The sequence below is a fragment of the Carassius carassius genome, chromosome 47 (assembly GCF_963082965.1).
Source record: "Carassius carassius chromosome 47, fCarCar2.1, whole genome shotgun sequence".
Taxonomy (NCBI): domain Eukaryota; kingdom Metazoa; phylum Chordata; class Actinopteri; order Cypriniformes; family Cyprinidae; genus Carassius; species Carassius carassius.
In genome coordinates, this window is record NC_081801.1 from 10,614,346 (window position 1) to 10,626,765 (window position 12,420).

Consider the following 12,420-nt stretch of genomic DNA (forward strand, 5'->3'; position numbering starts at 1 on the left):
GTTATTATATGCTATAGTAATAATATGTTCTGTTGCAGTTCACATATATTCTGATTTTATCAGTTGCTCTTCAACTGGTATTACCTTGACTTAAAGATATTTTTCTAGTATACATTGGCACTCACTGGTTGTCTTTTCCTAGAATGTGGAGGATCGCCTGAGCAGGCTGAATCTGACCTGTGGGGCAGAAACCAGCATCCTGATCCTGAACTCATGCCCCTGCCAAGCACAGCAACATGTCATCTAGACTGGAGTAGTTTAGTTCAAGCAGCCCAAGAATATGAGAGTAAGTATCAAAGGACAAATAAATATGTTGAGTCAATATTGTTCACATACATTGGTCCCAAATATCAATTTTTACATTTAAGCCACATTTGCTATTGTATAAATGTAATTGCAATAGATTAGAGGTGTCCAACCCTGTTCCTGGAGGCCCACTGTCCTGCGGAGTTTAGCTCCAACACAGGACAGAAGAAAATGGCCTTCCAGGAACAGGTTTGGACACTTCTGTACTATAACTTGATGCGAGGAAAAGAATGAAAAAAAAAACAAACAAAGCAAAATGCAAGGTCAAGTGACCTTAATTTCTTTAAAGTTAACTACTTTTAACTTGAGGCACATTTTTATAACATTTTGTCAAGCACAGAGGACATGATCGCAGTGGTCAAAAATGTTAATGTGTGTTCACATACAAAAATGCACTCTGTGAACGGCCCCTTGTCCATTTTTATTTGTACACTTTTCAAGCATTTTTTGAAACTAACCCAGTGCTGTGGGGATTTTTAGTGGATGTATAAATATCCCTTCAAGTGATTTTTATACTAATTTGTGATACTACTTAAATGTAACAGTTCAGTAAGAAGTTTAATATGAGTAACATGCATTTTAGACACAACATTGGCAAATGCTTTTAATTTGAACAAAAATAGTTCCAGGTGAATCAGCATAAAGTGCCTCCAAGCACCACATGGCTGTGGTGATTCGTTCCTGAATGAATGAATCAGAATGTTTCAACAATTGTTCAATCATTTGCTCTTAAAATGTTTTTGTTTTGTTCCTGAATTTTATTCAGAACATCCTTTGTAAATGTGTACATACATAGTTATGTGTTGTATAGTTGGCTTCATAATTTGTTTAATGCAATGACTTATTAGTTGTAGAATTATTCAAATAAATGATTCCATGATTACAATACATTTCCAGCACAAAGGATGGCAACCCTTTTGTCAGAAAGGAGTCCTGTATCAAGCAGACCAGACACACCTTCCCATGGAACCTACCAGATCCACCAATCCAGCACCTATTGTAGTGGAGAAGATATAGCGTAAGTGGGGCATATTTTTATTTAATTGAATGCCATTTTGATGTTCCTTCTTTGAGTAATAGACACTTGAATAAAAAAAAAAAACGATTCTTTGTTTACATCTATAGTTCCATGAAGAACCTTTAACATCCATGGAAACTTTCCATTCCACAGAAGGTTTATTTTAATTCAGAACGCTTCTTTAGATTATTAAAATGTTCTTGAAACTAAGAAAAAATGGTTCTTAAAACTACTGTTCACTGAAAGGATTTTTGGGAAACCAAAATGGTCCATCGCTGCGAAAAACCTTTTAAAACCTTTATTTGTAGGAGTGTACATAACTATTAATTAACTTGCATGCTTAATTTATTTAGCAGTGACGTATTCATTGACTTTCCTGACCATCTCTCTCACCTGGAAGGGATGCTTAGTCGACTGAGCAGTGATCTGCTGAAGGTGAGGCTCATTAATCAGTTAATAAATGTACTATGTGCTCTCCTAGAGGACAAACACGCTCACAAGCACCGTGTGTTCCTCTGATTTAGGAGAAGAGAGACAAGGTGGATCTTCTGGCAGAGGTGTTGAAGCTACGCATTAGCAACCAGCATCTGAAAGAAGAGTCCCTCTGTGCAGTTGCACAACTACACAAAATAAGCAAAATTTTAAATAAGACACCTGGAGGGATGGAGTAATGCAGGGTTGCAAGCAAAAAGACTACAAATCGTGATATCGCCAGATATTCTTTCATGTTTGCATTTTCTGCACTGATCTGGGAAGTCAAAATCTGCTGTTCTGAACTCTTCTGTTGGCACAGGTCTCACACGAGTTTGAAAACCCAAACAAACTGAACTCAGTCAAGGTTTATTAACAGCACAGTACAAACCAGAACAACTTTCATAAGGTTGGTAACTCTCACGGGAAACGTATCACAGCTCCTCTATCTATCTGAATAATTAGGTTAAGGCTATAAAAAAGCTATAAACCAGCTTAATATAAAACATTATAATAAATATATAAATATATATACAAAGACAAACACTTAACAATTGCCATATATTATAAATAAGTAATAAAATCAGAATGTTTAATCTAACAATGTTAAGTCACAATGAAAAATGCTGAAAACAATATACATATAAATATGCTCTCTGATGATTAAAAACTGCAGAACAATTAAAAAATATACTTAACACACAATAAATGAGTTCGTTTAAAATCCCTGAGATGCAATTGTGTAAAATCACAACAGTGATTAACCTTAATAAAACTGTATCGAACTATACAATGCAGGTCTGTTTGACTTGTTCTTCATAGACGTTTCAAGCACATATTCTCAGTGCAGTAGAGAAGACCTTCATTTGACAGCTGCATACTTGTCTCTATAGGCCAGTAACATGTGCAGGGGTCTGGGCACAGAGTGTTCTGCCTTCATTTCTGCCTCGTGTTTTTGAGCTCCAGGCTTTCAAGCTAAAAAAACGGAGAGAGGTTTATATGAAATTGCACTGCAACAGACAAGCCTCAGTGAAGATTGGAGAATTCAGAGAGCCTACCAGTACAAACGTCTCTCCTTCATGGGCAAAATGTGCCATAGACTGGCTAACTCTTTAGTAACTGTAGTAGAGGGGATGCCGGGATAGGAGTGGGTTTATAAGTGGATGTATCATTAATTTTAAGCAAAAATAGTATTTATACACACCTGATATATAATTTTCTGTTTATTCAGCAGAACATAATGAAGCCGTTCACACATTTCTTCCTGAGTTTTGGCTGTGTTGTAACACGTCCTCTTCTTGAAGTGTGCCTGTGTGAACAGACCTTTCTTGCTCTCTTCAGGGGAATGGGTTGTCCTGGGGTCTCATCTTCCGAGCTTTTGTTCTCTTCCTCACTCTTGAAGGACAGATTAATGCCACTTCCAGCCTTCATGACTGAAGTCTCCCAATTTGCAGTACAAAAAGATACCATGAATAAGAGAGCTCACTGTAAAACAATATCTCAGTAAACTAATATACAACAGGGTTCCAAAAGTCCACAAGAGAAAATACTTTTATTTTGCTTTTTTTTCTCATTCCAGTTTTGTCCATGTAATATTTCAGCATAATATTTTGAGTGAAATGTTGACAGTCTGTACAAAGGAATCACATAATCAGCATCACAAATGAGCTGTTTCCTAATTTTACATTTTTTAATAAATGACCCTCAGAAACCCAAGCATAATCAGTCTTAAAGAATTCTTCATGAAACCATTTTTTTAGGCAGAATTCTCATTGGATTATAATTTGGAAAACTTTGCAGAATTTAAATGCTGGTTTGCATTTAGTGTCATAAAATTTCAAAAGTTTTGATGCAGTAAGTGAAAGTTGTAAATTATGAAAACATACCACAAATGTATTTGAAAAATTATATATTTAAACCAGTAAAGATACAGTCAAGAAAAGTTATTTGTCTATTTAAATACTGTAACAAATATTTATATCAATGCATATTTTAAATATTTTTAATATTGATATTGGTACTGTAATATCAATGAGACAATAATGACAACAACTGGAATTAAAAAATATATATAATAATTTGGAAAATTGGGCTCCACTGTGTGAGAACATTAATCAAAAGTTTGACCACCAATGTCCAGTGTTGTATTTTTGCAACAAAAATTTAAGAAAAAAAGATCTCAAATGTAAATACTTTCTGAATTTCAGGGCATGTAAGCCTTTTCCCATCACCAGACATTGTTACGTGTAGAAACACGTATTAAGTGAAAGTTACTGCAGGTATTATTTCATTTCTACAGTTTACACAAACTTTGCTCTTCTGTTTTGCTGGGTCTCTGAGGGTTAATCACAGATTTTCATTGTGGTCTCAGAGTTTTGGACCCCCCTGTATATTTAAGGTAATGAAGGATCACAACATTTGGCCTACTACAGAGTCATTTGCAGAGCTGCCTGGCAAGCTGGGACTTTTTAAGACGGTAGATTCTGGGGTGACCCACATGTCCTCAAATAATGCTGTTAGGGTAAAAAAAATATAATATTCAGTCAGCATTACAGCAACACTGTGTTGTTTGTAATTTCACACTGTCAGTAATGTGCTAAAAGTTTTTAACAATACATTATTCATAAAACAATACATCTATTTACATAATACATGCTCAGAAAAAGGCTCAAAAGCCGTCAGTGGGGTGGTGCACTTCTAAAAGGCACTAATATGTACCTTTAAACTACTATTATGCACCTTTTAAGGATAAAGAAGGTACAAAGGTGTACTTTTTGAAACGGTACTGCCCCAGTGACATTACTGTTGTAGCTTTTTACTGAGTGTAGTATACATGCTAGTCTATATTAGTACAGAATGAATATCCAATAAAATATGTGTAGGCCTATATGGATTATGGACACCTCCGTCCATCTGGATGGAGAGAACAGCTCAGGCCTTAAGAAGGGGATATAAGCGAAGATGGGTTGAGAGTCAGGCTGTGTGCTTCCCGAAGGGGTGGACGCAAAGGCAGTACTGGTGTTTTTGGCAGCGTAGGGCTGAAAGGGAAACGCTTTTTCCATGCAGCCGGAAAAGCTCCAAGCATGGGGTCTTTCAGAAGAATTCCTGATCTGAAGATATGGGAAAACATACAAATGAGTTGCAAGCTTGCACACAGGTACATCTCAAGCTGTCATTTCCCTGCTATTCACAAAAATAAATCAAATACCCAAAACACAAACCCGGATGGAGGTGTATCCAACATATCTCTCCCTGGGCTTCCATCTTCACTTCCTGTCTGGTTGTCACAGAAACTACAGGTAGATTCAGCTTCAGTGCTCCCTGATAACAAAAAAAATAACCCTGGGTATCCTTTAAGTTTCAGTGTGTGGATTTAATTGATATCTAACACCAAAGAAAGACAAGACTTTATCACCTGTATTGAAGGAGGACGTTGTGGAGTTGGAATCTAGAGAGCTTTGTGATGGCTCGCTATATCAGCAGGCCACAGGTCTTTGTCCTCCGCAGTTTGGGCTTCTGACGAATTGCTTTGTCCATCACTCTGGTGTTCTTGCTCCTCCACAGCGTTTATGATAAATCTCTCAGAGTTCTGGCTCTGAGGGTCCCTCTTTTTGTCACTTAATCGTACTGTTTATAAATGTATAGATACAGCAGTTTAAATGAAAACAAATGCCATTTTATACAATATATACACAGACTGTGAATGTGACTCTGGTGAAACTCGAAGCACTGCAGCATGTTTATCAGGGTGTCCTGTGGACACACACACACAGAAATAAAATATGTTGTTTTTAATTATTCTTTTTTTTTTTTTTTTACTTTATGCGTTATTTATACTATGTAACAAATTAAAATATATTTTATGTTTGTATGTTAACACCTACATTAACACATATTATGACATAACACGTATTATACAACATTTTAAACAATAGTATCTAAAATACATTTTTATGACAGCATCACCGCGTTAATTTCGCGGTGTATGTAATGCTGGTATGTGATCACTAATATGTCGCTTTACATTTAAGTTTTTATCCTTTTTACATGGATGAGCATTATCTTAGGTATAAGTTAGTTCCCTTACCTGAATTATTCTCTATGGAATGCACTATACTGCGAAATTAAGTCGCCTCCAACATGTAACTTCTTAAAATGACATTGGACAAGAAATGAGCCAATCAGCTTCAGCGCTTACGGGGATTGGACAATGAGAGTCACACAGGCCTCGTGACAGTTGGTTACGTTACTAGGCTATTTGGCCGTGAAAGTATATTTTATTTAATGTTATAATACTTTCTTCTGTTATACCTTAGACATTTGTATGCATCTTTTCGTAAAATGAAAACAATGACTTTTTTAGCCGTGTTTAAGCATCAAGAACATGTACATATCTATGATCAGCACAACATAGTAACATTTCTCAACCAATTATATTATTTGGAGGCGTGGCTATCTGCGAAAGCTTGAAGTTTTAATTTTGTCATTCGATTTGGGGACGCTAAGGGTGCATCAGTTTCACATATCAGCTACAACGTGCAAATATGAGCAAAAAAATGTATCTGCCGAGATAATTTCCCTTTAATCTCCATTTTAGAATGTTTTAATAAGATTTAAATAATTTTAACCTGTTTTTGAATGTTGACTCCATACTTATGCTCAAAAGCATGCATGCATGCATTTGAATATGAAATATATATTTTTTTATTATTGCAATTGAAAGAATAATAACAGTTATGATTAATAATTAATTTATAATTATATATTACTGCTAAAAGTAACTAGTGGGGACATCGTGGATCCGCCAGAGTGGAATGAGGAGCTACGCAGATCGCTTTTCTGTTCTGGCTCAGTAACGTCGACTGCAGAACTGAGAACACGATCATTTATTTACAGGCTGCATCGTCCAGATGCATATCAAGGACGAACCAGACCGGCGTTGGTGATGAAATATCCCCCAGACTCCGTTCTCTCGTCGTTCAGCACAATGAGCTGTTCATTTCCTGCGCCCGAGGTGGATTTGATAGAGCAATGGTGCGCCAGTCACAACACCGGACTGCTGGTGAGTGTGTCCATCAGACAAAATATGCTTTTCGGGCTTCGCATCTTTTGTGACTACTAACAATTTATAATACTTCGCCATTTAATTTAGCTTTTTGCATGAATTAAGACCGTTATTAACTATTTACCAATATAATTATTATTTGACTTATTCTATTGTATAATTAAGTTATTATTGTATTGTTTTACATAAATCATGCATGCATCTAAGAAGAAAAAAAAAAACAGGTTGGGAAATGCACCAGATTATAAAAATGACTTTTTTTTTTGTGTAAATAATCAGCTTTGTGGTGTTTTTAACTGCCTGTTGTGTTCCCATTTCTCTCAGGTTTCATCTTAATTTGGCATCTATCGTAAAGACAAGATGAACAGCATACGGTACAAAGCAGCGACTGTCAAGTGGTGGAACTATTCTGTCGCGCGCTGTGACCATGCACGTATGTGCCGCGTGCGATTACTGCTGCTGTGCTTGTGCGTGCTGGTGGCAATTACATTAACACTGGCAGTATCACTGTCTAACTACCAGACGGTGGATTTGGATTTTCCTCCCAAACCTCCCGACCTATTCAAAGACAAGGTAAGAGGACTGCAGATATTCAGCTTACAATGACACCTCTTTTCTTATATATAATTATTATTATTATTATTATTTTACCTTTTTTCCAAGGATTGTGTGGTGCAAGATGGTAATTTGCTGGTGCTTAGGTGTTTGACTAGCTACCATGTTCCAAAAATAGTATAACCAGTTGGTTTGTTGCTGATCCAAGGTTGGACTAGCTAATAATTTTACATTTAAAAAAGGTAAAAAAAATAAGGCTTTTTCATTAGCATGCATGGTTCCATGAAAAACATTTAGCATCCATGAATCATTTCTATTCATTTCTAGGTTCTTTATAGTGGAAAAGTGTTCTCTTAAATGTTCTCCACACTATGAAGAAAGAGAGAGAAAAAAGGTTCTTTTAGGAACTGTTTATTTAAAGAGTCTTAGTTTGGGGAACCCAGAATGATGCTCCTATGGCATCACATTGAAAACCCTTATTTTTTTAAGTATGTGGATCATCTAGAAAATGGTTACCACAATCTAAATCCCAGATTTTCCAATGTAATTTTCTTGCAATTTTACATGCATACAAATAATGATTATTTTCCTTATCAACCTTTCACAGCTGAAACACCAGCCAGGTAAACCCACTGTTGCCCAGGTAAAGCGGCTTGTCGCGCAGGTGAACCGGGAAAGACTGTGGTATTCCCATCTGCGACCCATTCTCACTGAACGCCAGCCAGGAAGTCGTGGGAGTCAGGCTGTTCGAAAAGTAAGACACAATCGATTTAGTACTATCAGCCTGGTTTTTAATTCAATTAAATCTCAGATCTTACTAAATATGCTATAAATTGATGTCTCATTTAATCTGTGATCGTAGCACATCTTTTCTCAACTGGATTCTCTTACGGCGGGCTGGTCTGTAGAAGTGGACTCCTTCATCTCCGAGACCCCTCATGGCCCTGTTAGCTTCACTAACGTCCTGGCCGTGTTAGACCCAATGGCTCCTCGCCGATTGCTTCTGGCTTGTCACTATGACTCCAAATTTATACCTTCAGATCCTAGTGACCCACGGAAGGTGTTTGTGGGTGCCAGTGATTCAGCTGTGCCTTGTGCTATGATGCTGGAACTGGTCACAGCTTTGGATCCACACCTCAGAAAGCACAAGCAGCTGGTAAGACAAAGTGTTATGTATCATCATTTTTAAGAAAACTGCTTTCATAGGTCATTCATTTAACAACTAAATTTAGAGACATATAGCATTTACTAGCTCATAAATACACTCTGTCCTGAGATGAAGAGAGTGGTGCACATCTCTGAAGGGTTCACTCAAGCTTTTTCCAGACCTGTGAGCCAAAGTGCTGTAGAATTCAGAGTCAGTTCTGTTGTTTTAGTTGTCATTGAGCCAAGAGCTTCAAAACACTGCATGACCGGAAGGGATTTTGATAAGAAGAGAAGATCCTCACAATCTACAGTTGCAGGTGTAGAATATGTAGAATACAAGATTTCTTGATTTTCTCATCCTTTGGGACATACAATTTAATTTTTTTTTTGCTCACTTCAGTATAATAATGAAGCATCTTCTTGTGCAGGCCAGGTGGTAGGAAGATGCTCATGATTTTTAATGAATCTAAATCCTTAGTAAACAGAATCCTGCAGCAAAAAGGATTGGAATAATTGATTTTTGAACAATTTGATTGGCTGTTCAAAATTAACAGAGCAGATTTTTTTGAAGGTTTCCAGGGTGACCCTGCAGTTGGTCTTCTTTGATGGAGGTGAAGCTTTTGAGCAGTGGTCTCAGACGGACTCACTATATGGTTCACGGCACCTCGCAGACTCCATGTCCCGCATTCCACACCCGCCGGGTTCTGAACAAACCACACTGTTGAATGCTGTGGTAAGCCAGGATGCTTTTGTATGTGTGTGTGTGTGTACATATGTTTTTAAATGGAAAGTTCACCCAAAAATTAACTTTATGTCATTATTCACTAACCTTGTGTCTTTTCAAACCTGTATGAGTTTCTGTTTGTGGAACACACTTTTTAAAAGGTGTTTTTTGTCCTTACAATAAAAGGCAATAGGGTCCAAAATTTACTTTAATTGTATAGACCAAAACATTCTACAAAATATCTATTACCGTATTTTCCGGACTATAAGTCGCACTTTTTTTCATAGTTTGGCCTGTCCTGCGACTTATAGTCGAGTGCGACTTATAGTCCGAAAATACGGTATGTTTTACAGAAGACAGAAAGTCATACAGGTTTGGAACAACATAAGGGTGACTAAATGCTGACAGATTTTTATTTTCTTTAAGTATCTATGAATATTAAAAAATATTAATACATTGAGTTGAAACTGATATTTGCAGGATCTGCTTGTTCTTTTGGACCTCATTGGGGCCCCTGATCCGATGTTTGTGAATCACTTTGAGAACACAGCTCGCTGGTTTGACCGCCTTATCGCTGCTGGTAAGATTTGCTTTGACTTTCCATTAATACTAAGGTATCCTGGTTAATCATTAATGGCCATAAAGACTCTTAAACTAATGTTTGATCTGTAGTGGCTTAAATTAGAGTAGACAAACTACCAGCCATTCACTATTAAGGAAATAACATCTGCTGAGTTGTCTATGTCTACAGTATTTGTAGCGTTCGAAATTAACACCCACCAGCTGGCCAAATATGGTTGAAAATCACATATGAACTAATTAATTATGATTAATAATTATTACCTCCAACCAGAAGGAGAATGGGTTGGCTTTTTTAATGCATGTCAATAGAGGAGAGGATTCAATATTCTGACTTTTGTAAAGAAACAGCTGATCGCTGATTGAGATTTATTTCTGTCCACTAATCTTTAATGTGTTTACCATTAAAGATTAGTTGTGGAGTGAGCTATGTTTGGAAATCACAATGAAATGCTGTTTTATAAGAGAGATCACTGATGTTTTTATACTTGTATTAAATTTTTATTGTATCTGCAAACAATGATTGACTGTATTAAAAACTGAGTGTCATTTAATGATTCAGAATAAGATTTAGTAAGAAATATATTTAAATATAAGATGTGAGTTTGATAATCTGGTTTATTTCTGATGTTCTTGTTTTGGCGAGTATTAGTTCTTCTAAATGGTTGGTAACTTAAACATTAAGTAGCAACATTGGCTGTTGAGTGAAGAAGTTCACTTCAAAAAACCTGTTTGTGATGAGGAAAAAATAAGGAAAACATTATCAATGAGGTTTAATAAACAATATTTCAAAAGATTTAAGATGATGTTATAAAAATGATAATTATATGGCCTAGACATAGACCCAATGATAGGTAGTTTATATCCACCCTCTGATCCCTCTAATTATATTTCTGCATTTTTTAAGAGAAGAGACTCCATAATTTGGGGCTCCTGTCTTCCCATCCCAAAGAGCAAACATATTTCATGAAGGATGTGAATATGGGGCCAGTTGAAGATGATCATATTCCTTTCCTTCAGAGAGGTAAGAGCATAGGTCAATTTGACAAGCAGAAATATGCACAAACACACATAGTATGTATATATATATATGTGTGTGTGTGTGACAATATTGACATTCTTATTCTTGTTCTGATTTGTTCTTTCTCTTGTTGATTGCAGGAGTTCCAGTGCTGCACATAATTGCTACGCCATTCCCTTCCTTCCTGCACACGATGGATGACACAGTGGACAAAGTTCACAGTCACACTGTGGAGAATCTCACCAAAGTCCTTGTGGTATTCCTGGCTGAATATCTGCGGCTCTAGGATGCTGTAATATTACATCCAACCACATCCGTCGTGGATTGGTCTATACCTCAGCTGCACTGCTTTAGGATATCTGATATCAGTGACTGTTCTCAGAGATGCATAAAGTACTGTATGTTCTCAGGCTGCCATCCCATATCCTGACATACGCTTACCTTTTGACTTTCTGACATGTTAGTCTATCGGTATAGTGCCTTCAGATAGTTTTGCTATTTAGTAATGCACTGTATAGACAAAATATATTATTATTATCTGTGCCGAAAAAGGTTTACATAAGTTTAGTCATCTATTCGATAACTGCATTAAAATTAATAGAATACAAAGTAGATACTTTAAGCTCAGGAATGGATGTAAACCTGATACATAACCTGACTTATAAGAGATTATTAAACTATGCACTAGAGTGAAGCTCTATAATGCTCACAATCTCACAATAATTTAATCTAACAATAAATTTCTCAAATGTAGTCTGTAGTCTCTAGTAGCTAAATGTTCAATTATACATTAGTCTAGATCAGGGATCCTTAAATCTGGCCCACGAAATCCACTTTCCTACAGAGTTTAGCTCTAACCCTAATCAAACAGTCCGTGATTTCACCAAGTACAACATGTTCCTGGGACAAGGAACAACATTCCTATCAACCAATCAGAACTGAGGGATAGCTTTTCAGGAACTATCTGTTTTAGGTATATGGTCGGGTTCGGTGCTTCTACACCCCTGTTAATCAGATGGTTAGGGTTAGGATTTTAGGAATAAATTATGGGTAGGGTTAGGTTTAGGGGTAGGGATTGGGTATATATTTTAAGTCTATATTTTTGGAAAGTTATGTTGAACCCGGAACATGTCTTGGCAAATTCATGGTGACCCTAATCAAACCCACCTGAGCATGTTAATTAATGTTTGAAGGATCGTTAGAAAATCATAGGTAGGCGAGTTTGATCAGGGTTGGAGCTAAACTGCAGCACGTTGTCTCTCCAGGGCAAGATTTAAGAATCCCTGGTCTAGATTATGTAATGTTCGGAGATTGAAACTCACCTGAGACTTGACTAGACTGGTAAACAAATGACTTGAGACTTTTTCCAAATTAGAAAAAAAAAAAAATTCTCAGAATAATAATATATATATATATTTAGATAAAAAAGAGAAGTAAACCCCAATATAATTTCTATACCTTTAAAAATTTATTTGAAAAGTATAATATATAACACATGTTTTAAAAAAAAAAGGGATTTAAAACTTGACTTGAAC

General features: G+C 36.4%; 2 protein-coding genes and 1 long non-coding RNA gene across 4 annotated transcripts; 2 read left to right on the forward strand and 1 right to left on the reverse strand.

Moving 5' to 3' along the window:
* Positions 1 to 129: 129 nt before the first annotated feature.
* LOC132130612 (signal-induced proliferation-associated 1-like protein 1) lies at positions 130 to 2,563 on the forward strand. The gene is made up of 4 exons (XM_059542377.1): positions 130 to 286; positions 1,204 to 1,324; positions 1,678 to 1,759; positions 1,849 to 2,563. Exons 1-4 carry the CDS (start codon positions 214 to 216, stop codon positions 1,993 to 1,995), a joined length of 423 nt encoding a protein of 140 aa, XP_059398360.1. The 5' UTR covers positions 130 to 213; the 3' UTR covers positions 1,996 to 2,563.
* Positions 2,564 to 3,005: 442 nt separating this feature from the next.
* On the reverse strand, positions 3,006 to 5,423 carry LOC132130634 (uncharacterized). The gene is made up of 4 exons (XR_009428746.1): positions 5,211 to 5,423; positions 5,017 to 5,116; positions 4,223 to 4,905; positions 3,006 to 3,235 (listed from the first exon to the last, which is right to left on the reverse strand). It is a non-coding gene; the product is annotated as an uncharacterized LOC132130634 (long non-coding RNA).
* Positions 5,424 to 6,610: 1,187 nt separating this feature from the next.
* On the forward strand, positions 6,611 to 11,912 carry LOC132130843 (glutaminyl-peptide cyclotransferase-like). Of its 2 annotated transcripts, none has more exons than XM_059542671.1 (8): positions 6,611 to 6,857; positions 7,185 to 7,433; positions 8,023 to 8,169; positions 8,278 to 8,571; positions 9,118 to 9,294; positions 9,766 to 9,865; positions 10,772 to 10,888; positions 11,026 to 11,912. In XM_059542671.1, exons 2-8 carry the CDS (start codon positions 7,221 to 7,223, stop codon positions 11,169 to 11,171), a joined length of 1,194 nt encoding a protein of 397 aa, XP_059398654.1. In that variant the 5' UTR covers positions 6,611 to 6,857; positions 7,185 to 7,220; the 3' UTR covers positions 11,172 to 11,912. The 2 variants fall into 2 exon arrangements, with proteins under 2 accessions (XP_059398654.1, XP_059398655.1); XM_059542672.1 differs by having other exon boundaries at positions 9,133 to 9,294.
* The last annotated feature ends 508 nt before the right edge of the window (positions 11,913 to 12,420 follow it).

Coding starts and splice junctions, on each gene's coding strand:
- LOC132130612 (XM_059542377.1), top strand. CDS start 214: ATGCCCCTGCCAAGCACAGCAACATGTCATCTAGACTGGAGTAGTTTA. Junction 287..1,203: donor AGCAGCCCAAGAATATGAGA/GTAAGTATCAAA, acceptor ATACATTTCCAG/CACAAAGGATGGCAACCCTT. Junction 1,760..1,848: donor TGAGCAGTGATCTGCTGAAG/GTGAGGCTCATT, acceptor CCTCTGATTTAG/GAGAAGAGAGACAAGGTGGA.
- LOC132130843 (XM_059542671.1), top strand. CDS start 7,221: ATGAACAGCATACGGTACAAAGCAGCGACTGTCAAGTGGTGGAACTAT. Junction 7,434..8,022: donor CCGACCTATTCAAAGACAAG/GTAAGAGGACTG, acceptor AACCTTTCACAG/CTGAAACACCAGCCAGGTAA. Junction 8,572..9,117: donor TCAGAAAGCACAAGCAGCTG/GTAAGACAAAGT, acceptor AAATTAACAGAG/CAGATTTTTTTGAAGGTTTC.